Source organism: Anabas testudineus, chromosome 19 (assembly GCF_900324465.2).
Source record: "Anabas testudineus chromosome 19, fAnaTes1.2, whole genome shotgun sequence".
NCBI lineage: Eukaryota > Metazoa > Chordata > Actinopteri > Anabantiformes > Anabantidae > Anabas > Anabas testudineus.
In genome coordinates, this window is record NC_046628.1 from 9179350 (window position 1) to 9200055 (window position 20706).

The window sequence follows — 20706 nt, forward strand, 5'->3', positions numbered from 1 at the left end:
GTGGATTTCGCTAGAGGTCTAGTCCATCGCCAGAGAAACATCACTGTAGGTTTCTGCTGCTCATATCCTCTGAGTCAGGCTCTGTCCATGGATGTGGGCATCAACCCTATAGAGAGGTGACAATATCTTTTCCTCTGTATGTTTTTATCTATCAACTCCAGCCTTAGGTGTTGATTAATACAGTCCTTGTAATATCAACAACTGTCCATAGTTAATGCTAATAGGGTTTTACATATATATAAATGTCCTTGTTCATTTTAATGTATGTAGTATACATTTTATCTTATCTTAATAAATGTAATGTCCTTCTCAAATGTGTTCATACTATATGTTGTTCTGTGCAGCATTATAAGAAAGAAGCTTCCATGTGGCAGTGGACAGTATCATTTGAGAATGATCCCTTACCAGGACGCTGACTTCCACGTCCCCCTGACCAGTAACAGTACCATACAAGTGGAAATAGACCAGAGGTTGTATGTGGAGGTGCGGGCAGAAGGAGTGGATGAACGTCAGATCTCCACCATTCTGGAGTCCTGTTGGGCCACGCCGGTCAACGATGCTGACTATCCTACCCGCTGGGATCTCATTAGTGCACAGTAATAGATTACTGCTTCTATACCTTATCTTAGAAAACACATATTCTTGTTTTTGAAATAAAGCATAAATTATCCTTAATAAGACCTCACTGCATTAGCGTCAACCATCCTCTCTTTTTGAGTTCAACCTTGGTCCTTCATTGTCTGCCTGGTAACACTGTACCTTCTATAACTCCCTCTGTCATCCAGGTGTCCCAATCAAGAAGATGGTACAGTGGAGCTGGTTCAGAATGGCATCTCCACTGTGGCCAGATTCTCCTTCAGGATGTTCAGCTTCACCAACTTTTCATCCATCTACCTGCACTGCCAGGTCCACCTTTGTCTTCTGAGCCAAAACAACTGCACAGCTGTAAGTACTTCACAATTGTGTTTGTATTAAGATTAAAGGGATTAACAACAGAAGCATCAGTAAATTACATTGATGTGGTTTTCCTGCAGCACTGCTACCCAGGTTACCACGGGCGAGTTCGCAGAGACGTATCTTACCATGACACTACTGCCATCTCACTAGGACCACTGGTCTCAAGATCAAAGCGTGCAGGTAAAACTCTCTATTCATTTAATAAATTATGTATTCTTCTTGTCTATGACATAGGACTTGGACAATTGACCTACTGTAAATATGTCTTTTTTAGTGGACAATGTGGAGAAAGCAAGCAGTACTACAGGATAGATGATCTCAGTGGTGTCCCTGCTAACCAGTTTGCTGACTGCCAAAACTCTGATCTAAACATATTTTAAAATCTTCATCAAATCAACATATTATGCTCTTTATGCTTTTGAGTTGTATTTCTATTTGTTGTTAAGTTTGGTTTTGTATTTTTGGTGAATAATTTTGCTTCAGAACACCAGGGGAACCAATGTGCATGGTGATAAACTTAAAACCTCTTTGTGTGCATTAATCACTTTTATCTTTAATTTTCTTGTTGTAATTCATAACCTTAAATCATCATCATCACATCATCATCAAATATCACTCAATATGTAATTCAATAAGTAATGTAAGGTATTAAAGGGTAAAAGAATAAATAAAGTGTTTTAATGGAGTATTTGAGTATTTTCATTTGTTGTCTAATCCAATCTGTGTATTGGAGTGGCCCTAAGTCCCTAATTCCTTATCTCCATCAAAATTAGCATGTAGTTTATTACATGGAATAACACCAACAGATGACTATCTGTATTTTCTAAATTCATTACAAATGGGCCAATAAATCAGGTGAGAATGACTGATTTAAACTTATTGTCCTGCTATAGTGATTTTCATTTGTTTGTTAACTATTTCCTCCTCTCTTCCTGCCTTTATCTTTTGCTCACGTTTTCTTAAAGCATGCCCACATTCCTGTAACAGAAGGAAATAGAAGATGAAAGTATCCCATTGTGATGTTGACTCATAACAACATCTTTATTATTTTGACAGTGGAATGCTGAAGACACACATTAATGACTTTCTGTGAACTGTTCAGGAAATAGGTGGTGTGTTTGAGAACATCAAACGTTTAACAAAACTTCACTTTAGTAGTTTATTGTAAACAAGTAAAAAGTTTAAAAAATCATAAAAACGTGATAACTAGACCAAAATACAGAGATTATCGTTTTATTATCATTTAAGGGTTAAACTCAATTTTGAGTTAACCAAAAACACAGCATCTCACACATCAAACACAGCTTTTTAAACAACAAACAAAAGTTACTGAATCAGAGGATAAAATTATATTTTACTCATTCTCTGTCAGACTCGCAGGATGTGAATATTTGTGACCTTCAAACTGCTGAGGATGGTTGAAAACTGTCCCTCTTCATTGCAGCGTCTCGTCTCTGCCACCTGCTGTCTCTCCCTGCTCAGTGCATCTGAAACAAACCTATTATCATGAGCACATGAGAAAGTCTCTTGTAATCACAAGGAAAGTTTCTGGTGCGCACGTTACCGGAAACAACGCTGTAAATCCGTGCGTCAGATTGGTCTTTATTCTAATGGGAGCATGAAAATACAGGAGTTAGTTTAGCTTCATTTCAAACTTGTATTTAATTATAAATTCAAAGACTTTGCCTGCTAGTTATCGCTGGTATATTTTATGTGAACCTCGTCTGAATTTTGAGTCAGAAACACATGAGCGCACACAGGCTGTTTAGGATGCATCGCTTAGTTTGTGCGCGTCTACAGCTGCTTTTACAGCAGGCCTAAATGCAAAAAGTATAATATCACATCTCTGTGATACGTCTCTATCCTAATATGTTTACTGCAGCTGGGATCAATGAGAAACGGCTGTTTGTGGTGCACGGTCCTCATCAGATATCAACATGGAGATTATGTCATGTAAAGTGAGCAGAAATTTTGAAAATGTGTGCAAACAGACCTTTAAAAAAATGACCAATTTTGCAGTTTTCAGCTCTCATGAATTAACCATGAATGAAGTTTGTAAAAACAAACAAGGATCGGGTCCCAGAGACTTACAATGCGTAATTTTGAACGTGAAATAAGAATGGACCATTCAGTGACTGGTTTGTATAAAACCAGAAGATGTAAAAATAAAGGAGGAAGTGCTCTTCTCACATACTCAGTGTGTGTCTACATGCAGCAGAGAGTCATATTAATGGACCAGAATGACCAAAAAGTGTTTTTGTGTAAAAACCTGCCTGTGTTTCTGTTTTGCATGAAACAGTCTTTGCCTCCAAAACTATGAAATCACTGCTTTCAATTTGGAAGACCAGTTTATTTGGGCACATGAAAGAAAACTAATTAGGGTTAGTCATGACTGGAGTCACTGTAGCACACTGTAGCATTTGTTGGCACTGTCACACATTAGGAGACAGGGTAGAGCATACACAAGCCAACACATCACATTGTAATTTAAAAACATAATTACATTTTTACAAACTTGTCAGTACACAATAACAAGTGTCAGAACCAAAAACAAACAAAACAAGAAAATGTTGCCATATAATAGCAAACAGCTCTGATGATGTATTTCTCACTACATTAGATACAGGACAGTGTTTTTTTGCCCCACCCACGCATCTCTTGTCTTTCCTGAAAGAGTTACTAGCACGTGAGGCATGCTGATCATTCTGTGTCAGATTAGGCCATAGACAAGCCAACACGTGTGCACATTCAAACATGAAAACCCAAACACATTATTAGATTTCTACAAACATGGAACACAGACTATAGAAAAACACTTGCTTTGTGGCGAGAAAAGAACACAGGAAACTGAAGAACAACAGCAACAAGCAGCAAACAAAACACTTGGCGGCTTGGTTGGGTCAGCAACTGCATTCTGGAAACATCCAAGTCAAAGAGGAAGATACACAGAAAGAGAGGACACAAACTGAAAAACTAATGTCCAACTAGTCACACTGGTTTTTATTGAAGTTAATAATGAATTAACCAACACCCTTCATTGGTTTTAGGCACACACCTTGCCCATGAAGAAGGAACCTGCATATTGAAAATTTCACTGCTTACCTGTGCCATTGTTTACTGTGGCTCTTACTGATTAACTTTGGCTTTAACTAACACCTCATCTGACTACATATCAGTTGAGTTAAGATTATCTTTTTAGACATATCAGATGGTAATTTAAGAAAATCTTTTAATATGAACGGTATAATAAGTGTAAGAAATTCAAAAAAGAGTGGAGCGAAGGTGTCTTTGGATTTACTTTTTAAAATAACATTAAAAATATAATCTGGATATGTGACAGCTGCTAATCAGTCATGGAAGATTTTGTTGATATGAAATGAGAGTTCATGAAAGTCGATATAGTTGAACATTACACATTTCCTACTAAAGCAGGGCAAGACAACAGTGATTGTAACAAAATATTCACAGCAGTTACAACAGTTAAGATTTAGGTCGATTATTGCACTTTCGTTTTAGTTACTAGTTATTAGGAAGTAATTAACCACATGTAACAAATCCAAAGGCATTTTTTGGAATGACTCCAGCTTTCAAGGTATAAAACTGCTCTGTGTCACAGCCCTACAGCCCCACATCAGCAAGAGGTGTGAGGACTAGAGAAGCACATAAGGTGCAGATAAGAGCAGGTAATTAAGTACCATTATCTTTAAATGTTTCTGCATAATGGCTATCATAGAATTTAATTAATTGAAATGAATAAATAAATGAAAAATAACCATTTTTATCTTCAACTTTAATAATGAAAATGCAAAAAAACAAACAAACAAACAAACAAACAAACATCAGATTTCTACAACATATAATAAAATACAGTACTTTTCAGTTTTTACTTTAATGGGACTTTAATAGTTTATGTTTGTTCAGCAGGTTGGAATTTGAAGCTTTAAAGGATGGCATGTCAAGTCATGCTGCATGTTGTGCTGCTTTTGGGCATCATAAGTGAGTATTTAATAAAATAAAATTTTTCTGTTGATGCATTTAGTCAAATTCACTGACCAGTCTCTGTTTATCAATGTAAATATATATATATTTTTAAATGATTTAAGTATACTTGTTACTAGTAACTACTAGTTGGCAGCACATAACCTAAAGTACTATACATTTATTCTCTTGTGTACAATTTATATTGCGAAACCCTACAATGACTCCTAGGTGAACTATCAGAATTGTGTTTGTCCATTATTAAAAAGTGTTTCTATCATAGAAAAATAGTTATAGACATTGGTTAAAAAAAAAACATGCATGAAAATAAATGTGCCTCAATGCTTTACATACCTCATACTTTCACCTAATAGTTTAAAGTTTTTTTTAGCTTTATAGACGCCTTTAATTATCACCATTTCCCATTAGTAATGAATGTTTACGGGCTAAATGTCACCTCGACAGAACGGGCGAGTCCATGAGTGTGGTGACGAGTTGCAGCAAATTCAGACTTGTCTGCAGCAACAGAGAAAGAAAAGACTAAACTTACATATTTTTAGATCTTAAGAAAGATTTTAGAAGAGAGCGTTGGTGGGTTTCATTGATGTGGACCAAACAGTATTAAAATGATTCATTTGCGATTAGATTTCATGGAAGCTTTTTAAGAATTTTAACACATTTTTCTGTGGTGTTATCAACTTCTTTTTACTGCTCTACACAGACCTAACTTACATGAAAATGTGCCAAATTTAAAAAATCTAATCTGAATAAATCAAGCCCGGCATTTTAAAAGGGTTTACATAAAAATGCATCAAATATAAAAACAAGCTATCATGAAACAATTAAATGCTGTAATTAGTTTCACTTTTCTTTCTGTTGATGTATTTATTTTATTTTGATATGTTTTCATTCATTAATATGTATTTCTTTTCATAGATGAAGTTGTTCCTGGACCATCAGGTAAGTGCTCAGGAATGCGTATCCTAGATGTTAGCTGCAAATTTCAATGTGAAACATTTCTAAGTCTGCTTATAATAAAGACAGCACACATCCTAAAAAACTGTAAACTCATTTTGTAATCCTGCCATTACTGTTATTAATGATTTTAATGTGTATGTTATACTTTATTTTGATACAGACGTCACTGAATTCCTTGAACTTGCTATTTGGTGAATAAATATGAATATTATCTTTATGTGATTGTCAACTGATTTTAGATATATAGGATATATACTTTTTCTTGGGAAGTTTTCCTGTGTGGTGTAGGGACCACCAGATATGTGTGTTGGCACTGTGCAGTAGGAGAAATAAATTGTAGAACTAAGCACTATGACTGTCAGGAATGAATATCTTAGATGTTAGCTTCAAATGTGAATGTGAAAAATACCTTGAAGTGTGGTTATGATGATGACAGCATACAACATACAGATCTGTAAACTAATTCTCAATCACTCTTATGTTAATGTAGAGGTGAATTAATTTATTTTATGTGCTTAGAAAAAAGATTGAGGAAGAGTTCGGTCTTCAACAGTTCTTTGAATATTTGGACTGAAGTTACTGAGCAAAAACGCTTTGTTCCACAATTGTGGAACCACTGAATACAAGTGCTTTGCTTAGGAACTTTACCTTTGTGGTATAGGGACCATCAAATTATGTTCTTGGGCAACATGCAGTAGAAAAGAGAAATTGTGGAACTGGATACTTAACACAGACATAAAACAGGCATAAAACAATTAAATACTGTAATGAATTTCACTTTTATTTTGTTGATGCATCTACCTGAATTGATTAACTGACCTTTGATTTCTTTTCATAGCTACAGTGACTACTCCAGCATCAAGTAAGCTCTACTATCAGTTTCAGCAAAGTGTCAGCAATCAGAATATTCTGCATATTTCCCAAATTACTGACATTACTTTCGTAATGTATTTTTAATCTACTATTAATATTATTCTTTTCAAAATATAAATAATTACATCATTATTTCTTCAATTATCAAGTAATCGACTGTCCAGCCAACAGCCATTATGAGCTGTGTGGAACAGACTGTGGCCACACTTGTAATGCCCCCTGTGAGCAGGCTTGCTCTGAGGGCTGTTTCTGCAATGAAGGCTTCAGGAGGAGTGGGACAAGCTGTGTCCCTGTGGGACACTGTGGGTGCCAGCATGATGGTTCCTACTATAATGTAAGTCATGACTGTAAATTAATAAAACATCAGATTTGAATAACCATGCTAAACACCAACACACAATTGTGGTTTGATTGTCACTGAAATATTTAGAACAAAAAAAAAAAAAAAACATTTACTGCTTTGAAGGAATAATGAAGAAGTCAGAAACCGTTTTAAATATCTTCTTGTTTTCCACATACTACAGGCTGGTGAGTCCTTCTGGACAGAGGGTTGTTCCCAGAGATGTGAATGTCATGGTCCCAATGACCTGCGCTGCTCTGCTACATCTTGCTCTGCTGCACAACAGTGCACCATCAGAAATGGTCAGCTGGGCTGTTTTGATTCAATGTCTACATGCACTGTGTGGGGAGACCCACACTACATCACCTTTGATGGAGCACTGGCTCATTTCCAGGGCACATGCTCTTATATCATCACTGAGAGCGTGAGCCATGACATCAGTGAAACCCAGTTTCAGGTGGCAGCCACCAATAATCACCATGGCAATAACGTTGTGTCCTTTGTATCAGAGGTGGATATTTATCTCTCAAGACAAACAGAGAGTGTGTACATCAGGATCGGAGCCAACACAAAATTAACGGTAAACTCTTTATTACTTACTTACTTAGCTCATATAACTGTTTGGTTTAAACATAGCTAAGCTCCTCTGTCTCTGTAAAATCTGTCATCCCTCCAGGTAAATGGAAGTGAGGTTTCTGTCCCCGCCACTGCAGGAACATTAGCTAGTATAGTAAGACAGGGAAGCTACATCATGGTCGATGCCACAGACCTGACAGTTCAGTTTGATGGCCAGAGCACCTTACTGATCAGAATTGGCCAAAACCGCAGAAACAAAGTCACTGGGATGTGTGGAAACTTCAACAACAACCCTGCAGATGACAAAGTCTTTCCCAATGGAACTTTGGCACAAAATGACTTTCAATTTGGAAACAGCTGGAAGGCAAACACAAGCCAAGCAGGGTGAGCAGCTGTAGAAAGGTTGTAGGGCATTCATATACTATACATACTACAATAAATATGGAACAGAAAATCAACCAAATGTCTTTTCTAGATGTGGATCCACCGATGTAAGGAGTGGTGATGGACAGAACAACTGTCGCTTTAGGGAAGAATACTCAGAGCTTTGTAGTGTCATCACCAACAGCAGTGGCCCATTTGCTGCCTGCCACCAGCACTCTAATCCTGAGCCATTTTTCAGTTCCTGTATCTATGATCTCTGCCTGTACACTCCAGCCAACAACATGCTGTGTTCTGCAGTGTCAGCATATGAGAGGACCTGCTCAGTTTTGGGACTGAACATCTCTGACTGGCGTTCAGCTTTGTCTTGTGGTATGTTTGCACTGGATTTATGCTTGTCCTAGTTGTTGCAATTGATATTTTATGTTTTATGTTCTGTTGCCTTGTTTAATTTGCATCATTTATCCCCATCTTTCATAGCTGAATCAGATCCCTGTGAAAGTCTGAACTGTACAGACTATGAGTGGTGTGGTCAAAAGGACGGTGTGTACGGCTGCTTCTGTGATGAGCATTACCCTCGACCCAACAGTCAGAGCTATGGTGAGGGCAACATCTCTTAAAATGCTGCTTGGTCTGGTTTGTTTTTTGGGTCTTTGAATTGACAGTGTTTAACTGTACGATGAGGAGTATCTATTTCTTAAACATAGTGGTATGGTCATTGAATACACAACAATAGATTTCACTCACGTTTAAGTTAGAGTCAAAATACTAAACATTTAGTACCTAACAATTTAAACCTCCAGACTTGTTCACAATATGCTGTTGTCCATTTTTCTAATATCCACCTTCACAACTCTCTCAAAAAACAGTGGATTGAAATTAGCTATACAAATTCTGTCTCTATCCTAGACTCGTCCATTGCTTGTTCCAGTAGCTCAGGCACCATGTCAGTGTCACGTTGTCAGCTGTTTGAGGCTGGCTTTGACTTTAGGGCCCTCCATCTTCGTGATGACTCCTGTAGGGGAACTGTCCAGGACGGACGACTGTTGTTCCATTTTGACAATGATAACCAGCTTTGTGGAACAGTCCTCAAGGTGCAGTCATTACACCACAGATTTCTCAATGCTGGCTAAGTACAGTTTTAGTTATTACAACTAATACTAACTAATACCACTTTTTCATTTTAACCTAAAGAGCAATGGAACACATTTCATGTATGAGAATGCCATGGAGGGCAGTGTGGATTTCGGTAGAGGTCTAGTCCATCGCCAGAGAAACATCACTGTAGGTTTCTGCTGCTCATATCCTCTGAGTCAGGCTCTGTCCATGGATGTGGGCATCAACCCTATAGAGAGGTGACAAAGCTGTTTTCTTTATCAGCTCCAGGCATTAGGTGTTGATTAATACAGTCCTTGTAATATCAATAACTGTCCATAGTTAATGCTAATAGGGTTTTACATATATATATAAATGTCCTTGTTCATTTTAATGTATGTAGTACACATTTTATATCAACTGTATTCGAAATCGATATTAGATTTCTAGGTTTTAAGTTTTTTGTTTTTAAATGACTAAAGATCTGTCAGGGACCTGTTCCTTCTCAAGTGTACTCACACTATATGTTGTTATGTGCAGCATTGTGAGAAGGAAGCTTCCATGTGGCCATGGACAGTATCATTTGAGAATGATCCCTTACCAGGACGCTGACTTCCACGTCCCCCTGACCAGTAACAGTACCATACAAGTGGAAATAGATCAGAGGTTGTATGTGGAGGTGCGGGCAGAAGGAGTGGATGAACGTCAGATCTCCACCATTCTTGAGTCTTGTTGGGCCACGCCGGTCAACGATGCTGACTATCCTACCCGCTGGGATCTCATTAGTGCACAGTAAAAGACTATTGCATCTTCACCTTATCTTAGAAAACACATATTTTGTTTTTGAAATAAAAACATAAATTAACCTTAACAGGACCTCACTGCATATGCTTCAACCATCCTCTCTTTTTGAGTTTAACCTTGGTCCTTTATTGTCAGCCCGGTAACAAAAGGTAACAACCTTCTACAACTCCCTCTGTCATCCAGGTGTCCCAATCAAGAAGATGGTACAGTTGAGCTGGTTCAGAATGGCATCTCCACTGTGGCCAGATTCTCCTTCAGGATGTTCAGCTTCACCAACTTTTCATCCATCTACCTGCACTGCCAAGTCCACCTTTGTCTTCTTAGGCACAACAACTGCACAGCTGTAAGTTCTTCACACCTGTGTTTGTACTAAGATTAAAGAGATTAACAACAGAAGCATATGTAAATGCCATTGATGTGGTTTTCCTGCAGCACTGCTACCCAGGTGACCATGGGCGACTTCACAGAGACGTATCTTACCATGACACTACTGCCATCTCACTAGGACCACTAGTCTCAAGATCAAAGTGTGCAGGTAAAGCTCTCTATCCATTTAATAAATGATGTATTCTTCTTCTGAATGACATAGAACTTGGACAATTGACCTACTGTAAATCTTTCGTTTTTAGCAGACAGTGTGGAGAAAGCAAGCAGTGCTACAGGACAAGTGATCTCAGTGGTGTCCCTGCTAACAAGTTTGCAACATATTATGCTCTGTATGCTATTAAGTTGTATTTCTCTTTGTTGTTAAGTTTGGTTTTTTGTATTTTTGGTGAGTAATGTTGCTTCAGAACACCAGGGGAACCAATGTGCATTATTCACTTTTATCTTTTTTTGTTTTTCTTGTGGTAATTTATAATATTAGTCATAAGTAATGTAAGGTATTGAAGGGTAAAAGAAGTGTTTTAATGGAGTATTTAAGTATTTTTATTTGTTGCCTTATCCAATCAGGGTATTGGAGTGGCCCTAAGTCCCTAATTCCTTATCTCCATCAAAATTAGCATGTAGTTTATTACATCGAATAACACCAACAGATGACTATCTGTATTTTCTAAATTCATTACAAATGGGCCAATAAATCAGGTGAGAATGACTGATTTAAACTTATTGTCCTGCTATAGTGATTTTCATTTGTTTGTTAACTATTTCCTCCTCTCTTCCTGCCTTTATCTTTTGCTCACGTTTTCTTAAAGCATGCCCACATTCCTGTAACAGAAGGAAAAAGAAGATGAAAGTATCCCATTGTGATGTTGACTCATAACAACATCTTTATAATTTTGACAGTGGAATGCAGAAGACACACATTAATGACTTTCTGTGAGCTGTTCAGGAAATAGGTGGTGTGTTTGAGAACATCAAACGTTTAACAAAACTTCACTTCAGTAGTTTATTGTAAACAAGTAAAAAGTTTAAAAAATCATAAAAACGTGATAACTAGACCAAAATACAGAGATTATTGTTTTATTATCATTTAATGGCTAATCTCAATTTTGAGTTAACCAAAAACACAGCATCTCACACATCAAACACAGCTTTTTAAACAACAAACAATAGACACTGAAGCAGAGGATAAAATTATATTTTACTCATTCTATGTCAGACTCGCAGGATGTGAATATTTGTGACCTTCAAACTGCTGAATGCGGCCAGGATGGTTGGAAACTGTCCCTCTTCATTGCAGCGTCTCGTCTCTGCCACCTGCTGTCTCTCCCTGCTCAGTGCATCTGAAACAAACCTATTATCTCGAGCACATGAGAAAGTCTCTTGTTTTCACAAGGAAAGTTTCTGGTGCGCAAGTTACTGGAAACAACGCTGTAAATCCGTGCGTCAGATTGGTCTTTATTCTAATGGGAGCATGATAATACAGGAGTTAGTTGAGCTTCATTTCAAACTTGGATTTAATTATAAGGACAAAGACTTTGCCTGCTAGTTATCACTGGTATATTTTATGCGAACCTCGTCTGAATTTTGAACCAAAAACAGATGAGCGCCCACAGGCTGTTAAAGAAGCAGCAGCTGCTTTTACAGCGGGCCGAAATGCAGTAAATAAATATTATATATATATATATATATATATAATATGTTAACAATTATTCCCTCTGAGTACTTGTTCATCCAATAACCGCCTATTTATATACTCTTAGTCAGATTATGGGCTCGTTTCAGATGAACTGCGCCCCGTTTGGAAAACAGACGAGAGCAGGCGGCGACAGCAGAGGGCAGAGAAGAGACGCTGCAACGAGGGAGGGACAGTCTCTAACTTTTCTGGCACAGATCAAGCTGGAAGTCACAGAGCTGTGAGGTCGAATACAGAACAAGTAAAATGCTAAAACATCTGGGGAGATGTTATTTAGTGATCTGAAAAGAAATCTGTCACTTTATAGTCTAGTTTGAGACTAACATCAGCTTTTCTGATAAGTCACCATTTTTATTAGGCAAAATATTTAATGTTCATAGTGAAAACTGTGACTAAGGAAATCAGAACACTTGAAACCTTGATCCAACACCTGAACCAGTCAGATCTTAGATCACGTAATGAGAAAGGGCTGTGTGTGGTTTTCATCAGAGATCGACATGGAGATTTACTTAGTGGTTCTTCTTTTTTTAAAGATTTTTAACTATTTTTCTTAAGTTTTATTTTTTTGGCCCACATGCCACCTCTCCCTGTCAGTGTTATGATAATTTGGTTATATAATAATAATAATAATAATAATAATAATAATAATAATAATAATAATAATAATAATAATAATAATAATAATACTTGAATGAATGCAATACCTGCTTCAACAGTTTCAGAGACAGCACAGTGATCTGTATGCTCAGTTAAAGCTTCACAAAACATTGCAATTGCAACAAACATACATGTTATGTGTATATTTTGTCATTTCAGTCCCCTGTAAAATCAGCTGTAAGTAGGGGTCTTGGTCTTATGACTAACAAGCAAAGACTCAGTGTCCTCATAAGTCTTATGGATGAACTCATTATACTAGTGGAATTAGAACTGTTGGAGTCAATCTGCCGGGCGCATTTCTGTGTGGAGTTTTCATGCTCTCCCTGTGTGACTTTTACATGTATAGTCAGCAGCAAGTCTGAAAATATGTGCAAACAGTCCCGCTCAAAAATTACCAGTTTTGGAGTTGTCAGCTCCAAACAATGAACTATGAATGAAGTTTGTAAAACAAACAAACAAACAAATAAAACAAATGAAATGAGAATAGAGGAAGATGAGAGACTACTGAGTTTGTCCGACAGCTGACTCTGTTTTGCTGTTTTCAAAGTGAGTCTGCTGTAGCCAGGCTGTTGTGGGCAGTGTTTGGACTGAGCCTGAACAGGGATTGGGTCACAGAGACTCAACAACACATAATTTTGAGCATGAATGGACCATTCAGGTAGTGGTTTGTATAAAACCAGAAGATGCTCAGTGTGTGTCTACATGCACCAGAGAGTCATATAAATGGACCAAAATGACCAGAAGGTGGATTTTGCGTAATATGGGCACTTTAAAACCTGCTTGTGGTTTTTACATCTGTTAAGAATTCCATTCAGATCATGTTTCAACTGTTTTTGCTTTACATAAAACAGTATTCAATTTATTTTATTTTGTTTTATCTGGAGTCACTGTAGCACATGAGGCATTTATTGACAAATTCAGAGACAGGGTACAGCATACACGAGCCAACACATCACACTGTAATTTAAAAACCTAATTACATTTTTACAAACTTCAGACGTGTCAGTGCACATTTACATTGTCAGAACAAAAAACAAACAAAAGAAGAAAATGTTGCCATATAATAGCAAACAGTAAAATATGCTGACACCTCATCTTCTTTTGCACAATAGAGAACATAATAACTGCAATTTCTTTAACCCAGATAGTACAGACCTTAGCTGACCTTATATAGCCAGCTTATGTAACTTACGTCCATATAACAACAAATCATATAAATTATATATAAAAATAAATCCCCCTTAAAGAAGCACTAGGTGATAGTGGAGAGAAAAAACTCTCTTTGACACCAAAACCTTTATCCATCCTTCAGACATACTTTCCACAGACTGTGACTACTTGCCAAGTGTGTCGACACATGCAGTTAGTATTCAAAGCCAGACTAACACGTAGATATTTAAGCATCTTCAGAGATTAATGCTTTCAGTTTGTAAGATCACTTCATTAAGGAAATCATCACGACAGGGCTATTAGAACATGAGGAATTATTTTCATACATGCTGTGTTAGACTAAAGCATACATGAGTCACTAATTAAAAAAATGTAACATAATTACATTTTTACAAACTTGTCAGTGCCCATTAACAGTGTCAAAATAAAACAGGAAAACATAGCCGCATAACAGCAAACAGTAAAATATGTTGAATTTGTTGTTATTTCTTATGTTTTATTAATGAGGAGTTTCTTTTGAAACTGTCCTGCCAGTTTGGTTTTTACACTGACATTATTACTCTAATGTAATGTTGTCACATTTTCACATCTCACCAATTAACATGGAGAGTACATTATTATTATTAAAAACAACAACTGTAAACTGTAATTAATTGAACTGTAGTTATAATTTGATTACTTCTTGCATACACACACCCACAATGGGAACAAAAAACAGTTAGCATTTAAAATCAGACTAACAAGTTGATATTTAAGCATTTTCTGAGTCCATTGTGTGTACAATCATCTTTTAATTCTATTTATTCAGAAGATTCAAACCATTAAAGCTGGTAAAAACCTTTCCTCTCAATGTGTGTAATTACTGCTTTCAGTTTGGAAGATCAGGGTTTTTGTGTGTGTGTGTGAGTACTCGTTGGTGTTGCATGTTAGAAATAACCAGCACATGAGTTGTTAATTGTTAGGATACTGAGGATTCAGTGTCAGGGTAGGTCACATAATAGCCAAATCCTACGCAAAGTGTAATTTGAAAACACATAATTACATTTTGACAAACTTATCAGTGCACATTAACAGAGTCAAGGAAAAATCGGAGGATTTAGTGAGTTTTCTGTTTCTAAAGTAAAAAAAAAAAAGTATTTAATTAGAATATTAAGTATTAAACATATAAAACAATTGAAATTGTTTACATTCTGCATGTTATGCATTAATTTTTCATTAATAAGAAATTCTCAAACCAGAAACCCTCTAAAACAAAAATCTGTAGGTGAGAAGTAAGTTTCTGATATATCCTAATGCAGGACTAACTGCAGAAAGTTTTTGCAAGAGGTAAAAACCTACCACAAAATGCAGGTCAGATATTAAGAACGTAAAGGAACACACAGTTCTACAAAAACAGTGAAGTAGAAGGTAAGCCCTGGCAACTTGACTTTCTTCTTATTCACATGGATGACTGAGAATCTTCACCAACAAAACAATTAAAGAAAAATGAAGATTTGTTAATAATTTCTGAATGTATAAATTAAAATACCTTGACTTACTCTGCATAATTAAGACTAAGAGTCAATAACTGCACCTTCTTTTTGGTTGCTAGTTATTAAGAAGCAATTACCCACATGTAACCAAGTAAAAGGCATTTACCTTTACCTTTTGCTCAGGTATCACATTCCTGTAACAGAAGGAAATAGCAGATCAAAGTGTCCTATTGTGATGTTGACTCATGACAACATGTTTGTCTCGTCTCTGCCACCTGCTGTCTCTGCCTGCTCAGTTCCTCTGAAACTAACCTATTATCTCGAGCACATGAGAAAGTCTCTTGTATTCACAAGGAAAGTTTCTGGTGCGCACGTTACCGGAAACAACGCTGTAAATCCGTGCGTCAGATTGATCTTTATTCTTCTGGGTGATTGCCAATACAGGAGTTCGTTGAGCTTCATTTCAAACTTGGATTTAATTATAAGGACAAAGACTTTTATTAGGTGAAATATTTGATGTTCATGGTGAAAACTCATTTGAAAACTTTTGAAACCTTAATCCAACACATGAACCAGTCAGATCTAAAGTGAGAGTTGGGATCAATCAGAATAGGCTGTCTGTGGAGCACGGTCCTCATCACAGATCGAGATAGACATTTAGCCACAGAAATACAAACTCGCACTGTGAGTGTTCAGCCACAGTTGTTGTGGGCAGTGTGTAATAGTTTCATCCTGGTACCTGCCCAACTGTGGGTGTTCCACCTCTCTCCCTCTGGTCTCTAACCACCAGCCACTTCTCTCGCTGTGCTCCCAGGAATTGATTGCACATTGGCTTCACCTGCGTTCCCCTGTCCCTACAAAGACTCTCCTCAGTTCTCTCCCCACTGTTAGTGGTCGTCATTCCTCAACCTGCAACCTGCCTGCTCTGCCTGCTATCAAATGTTGTTTCCCAACCTGTTTCCAGCCTGCTTCCAAGCTGTTTCCGGCCTGCTTCCAACCTGTTTGCGGCCTGCTTCCAACCTCTTAGCCTGCTATCAAATGTTGTTTCCCAACCTGTTTCCAGCCTGCTTCCAACCTGCTACCAGCCCCGCTCCCGCTGTCAGTCCTGCTCCTGCTCCTAGCCTTGCTCCTAGCCATCCTTCTCAACCCTGTTTTCTTCCCCTCTGGATCCTGTGTACTTTGCCTCTCTGAACTTTGGACATTAGTTACCTGTTTCTTTGATTTGCCTGTCTGCCATTGTGCAGAAATTTACTGTTGTACTTTGGTTTCTTGTTTTTTGCCTGTTTTTGTAGTGTCTGTTGACACCCCCCTTAGTACCCCGTTTTGTGTACTCTTCTATTAATAAATCTAGTTTTCGTTCATCCCTGCCTCGTCCCTTTCCCCTACTTGTGACACACACAGTGCATGAAGCAGTCTTTGCTTCATGCACTGCTGCAGGGTAGAGCATACACATGACACTGTAATTTAGTAAAGTAGTCAGTGGAAATTAACAGTGTCAGAACAAGAAAATATTAAAATATGCTGACACCTCATCCTCTTTTGCACAATAGAGACCACGATAACAACAATTTCTTTAACTCTGGCAGCACAAACTGAGCTGATCTTACATAGGCAGCTCAAGTATTTATAAAGTGTTTTTAAACTGGAGTTAAATTTCCACACCATCGGCATCCCCTCTCTTGTCTTATCTTGTCTTCTTTTCTTTTTTAAGCTATTTTAAAATTAGAGAGTTCACCAAAGCACTTTACACATTAATGTCTCTGCTAGCCAGTGTTCATTTAGTAACAAATGACATAAATTATATATATAAAACAAATCCACCTTGAACATACACAAGGTGTTAGTGGAGAGAAAAAAAAACTGTCTTTGAGAACAAAACCTTGGGAACAGGCTCGTTTCAATTTGGGCATTCAGTCTATAAAGACTTTTTTATATGTTTTTGTGTTGTGTTGACGAGAACATTCTTCTTAAAGTAGCTCATTAATGCTTTCAGTTTGTAAGACCACTACATTAAGGAAACTTAGTGAAGGAAGTTGGAACCAAATTATCATGCCAGAGGTACTAACACGTGAGGCATTAATTGGTATACATGCTGATCATTCTGTGTCAAGGTAGAGCATTTACAAGCCAACACTAATTTAAAAATGTACTTACATTTTTGCAAACATGTCAGTGCACATTAACACCTCATCCACTTTTAACATCTCTCTTTGATGTTCTGCACAATAGAGACCATAACAACAAAACTATAAATTGTCATACACGCCAACATGTGTGCACATTCAAACATGAAAATCTAAAAACGTAATTAGATTTCTACAAACATGGAAGACAGACCAAAAATATTGTTATAAACAACACTGGCTTTGCTGCTAAATTAGTTAGGCTCTCAGGTAACTACAAGGCGAGTGTTAATGGAAAGGAAGAGAGAAAAGAACCACAGAAAACTGAAGAACAACAACATCAAACAGCAACTGCATTCTAGAAACATACTGCTCCAAGGCAGGAGATACTAGCAGGAAAGTCCAGAGATGGGAAAACAGAGAGGAAGAAACTCACCTACACATTTCCAACTAGTGACACTGGTTTGTAATTAAGTTAATAATTAAATAACCAACACCCTTCATTGGTTTTGGACACACACCTTAAACACGAGGAAGAAACCTGCATATTTAAAATTCTACTGTTTACTTATGCCATTGTTTACTGTGAAGTTTACTAATTAACTGTGGCCTTAAAAACACCTCATCTGACTACATATCAGTGGATATATGCACACTCTTAAAAAACAGTAAAGACTACATTGTATGGACAGTTTTCCTGTTTCCCCCACCCCCCAGGTTAAGAGTCTTGGTGTCATCGTCGATAGCTCATTATCATTCCAATCCCACATCAACAACATCACCAGGTCTGCTTACTTTCATTTACAGGACATTAATCGTCTCCGTCCCTCCCTCACCTCCCAGACGACTTACATCCTTGTTCATAGCCTTGTCACCTCTTGCATTGACTGTTGCAATTCTCTTCTCTTCGGCCTCCCCAACTGGTCCAAAACTCAGCTGCACGTATTATAACCAAAACCTCCACATCCGAACACATCACCCCTATCCTGCAACAACTTCAATGGCTTCAGGTCAAATACAGAATTGATTTTAAAATCCTCCTGTATGCCTTCAAGGCTATTCACAACCTCGCCGCCCCCATAATGCTCCACATTGCCACCTTCTCTCGCTCACGCAGATCTTCCTCTGCCATCCACCTCAATGTCCCCCCTGCCCGTCTTAGCACCATGGGGAGCAGAGCTTTTAGCTGTTCCACCCCTACTCTTTGAAATTCATTACCACAGGACATCCATAACACTGACTCTTTTCCTATCTTCAAATCCAAACTCAAAACCTACCTATTTAAGATTGCCTACTCACTGTAATCTACACTTGTGCTTGTATAGTCTGTCTGTTTTGTCCTGTGTTGTTGATTTATTGTTGATTGTACAGTGTTCTTGAGTGTTCTGAAAGGTGCTTTAAATAAAATGTATTATCCGCTGGCAAACATGGTGGAGGGGGTGCAGCCTCTATTATTATTATTATTATTATTATTATTATTATTATTATTATTATTATTATTATGTTAAGAAGCAAAAAACAAAAAGCCACTTACCTATTAATCTGAAGAATGAAGATGGGTGAAAATTCAAACTGGGTTGTTGACTTATGCTTGTGGGCTCACTACAGTTGCTTTTTGTTACAGAAATATACTGTTGAAGTTTTTGTGTAAATTAACAGAAAAGTCTAAGAGTGTTGTTGAGATTATCTTTTCAGACATATCAGATAGTAATTAAAAAATATTTAATATGAACAGTACAATAAATAAGAAATCCAGAATCCAGAGTGGAGAGAAGGTGTCTGGAGTTTATTTAAAAAACAACCTTAAAAATATCATCTGGATATGTGACAGCTGCTAATTAGAGCGCTAGATGTTAAGATTTCAATAGGCCATGGGTGATAATTTAACCATGTGTCTTCGATTTATTTTTCATGTTTTGGTAATGAGGAGTTTCTTTTAAACCTGCCCCGCCCGTCTGGTTTTTACACTGACATTATTACTACAGTGTAATGTTGTCACATGTTCACATGTCAGCAATCAACATGGAGAGTACAGTGTTATTATTATAACCAACAATTTGAACTGCAATTATCATTTGATTGCTTCTCGCATGCATACACCCACAAGAGGAACAGGTGCAACAAGTGCACTTGCACATGAAGGCAAGTATTAACTATTTATAGTTGTTAATAAGGTGCGTCCATAAATACTGCTGCATTAAGTGTATCAACACTAACAGTTAGCATTTAAAGTCAGACTAACAAATTCATATTCAAGCATTGTGTGTAGTATCATCTTTTAACTCGATTTATTCAGATGATTCAGTCCATTAAAGCTGGTTAAAATCTGTTCTCCTAGTGTAATGTAATTACTGCTTCCAGTTTGGGAGACCAGTTATTGTGTGTGTGGGTACATTAAAGAAAATTAATGTTGGTGTTGCATGTTAGAAATCCCCAGCACATCAGTGGTTAATTGTTACACATGCTGAGGTCACACAATAGCTAAATCCTACGCAAATTATAATTTAAAAACACATAATTACATTTTGACAAACTTATCAGTGCACATCAACAGCATCAAGGAAAAAAAAACCCTGAGGATTCAGTGAGTTTTTTGTTTCTAAAAGAAAATAATTCATAGTTTAACTAGAATATTAAGTACTGAACGTACAGACCACATGGAAATTGTTCACACTCTGCATGTTATGCATTTATTTTTCATTAAAAAGAAATTCTCAAACTAGAAACCCTCTACAACTAAAATCTATAGGTGCAAAGTACTTTTTTTTTGTTTTTTTTTGTCTAAGTTTTTAATTTATCCCAACGCAGGACTAACTGCCTAAACTTTACCTGGATGAGAATCTTCACCACAAAACAATTAAAGTAAATGTAATGTATGAATAAATACCTTGACTTACTCTGCATACTTAAGACTTAGGTCACTTATTGCACTTTCTTTTTGGTTGCTAGTTATTCAGAGGCAATTATCCACGTGTAACCAATTAAAGGGAATTTTCTGGAATGACTCCAGCTTTCAAGGAATAAAGCTGCCCTGTCTTGCAGCCTACAGCCCCACATCAGCAAGAGGTGTGAGGACAAGAGAAGCACATAAGAGCAGGTAATTCATTGATTCTTAAGTACCATTATGTTTAAATGTTGCTGCATAATATCAGAGAATTTAATTATTTGAAATGAATAAATAAATAAAAAAGAATAAAATAAATAATGATGAATGGTAATAATTAA

At 37.1% G+C, this 20706-nt stretch overlaps 1 protein-coding gene across 1 annotated transcript in view; it reads left to right on the plus strand.

Moving 5' to 3' along the window:
- Positions 1-20706, plus strand: part of LOC113156338 (alpha-tectorin-like) — an 80731-nt gene that overhangs the window by 30306 nt on the left and 29719 nt on the right. Inside the window, exon 4 of the mRNA XM_026351417.1 lies at positions 15803-15808. Coding sequence (XP_026207202.1) covers positions 15803-15808 — 6 coding nt within the window. The remainder of the gene's footprint in view (positions 1-15802; positions 15809-20706) is intronic.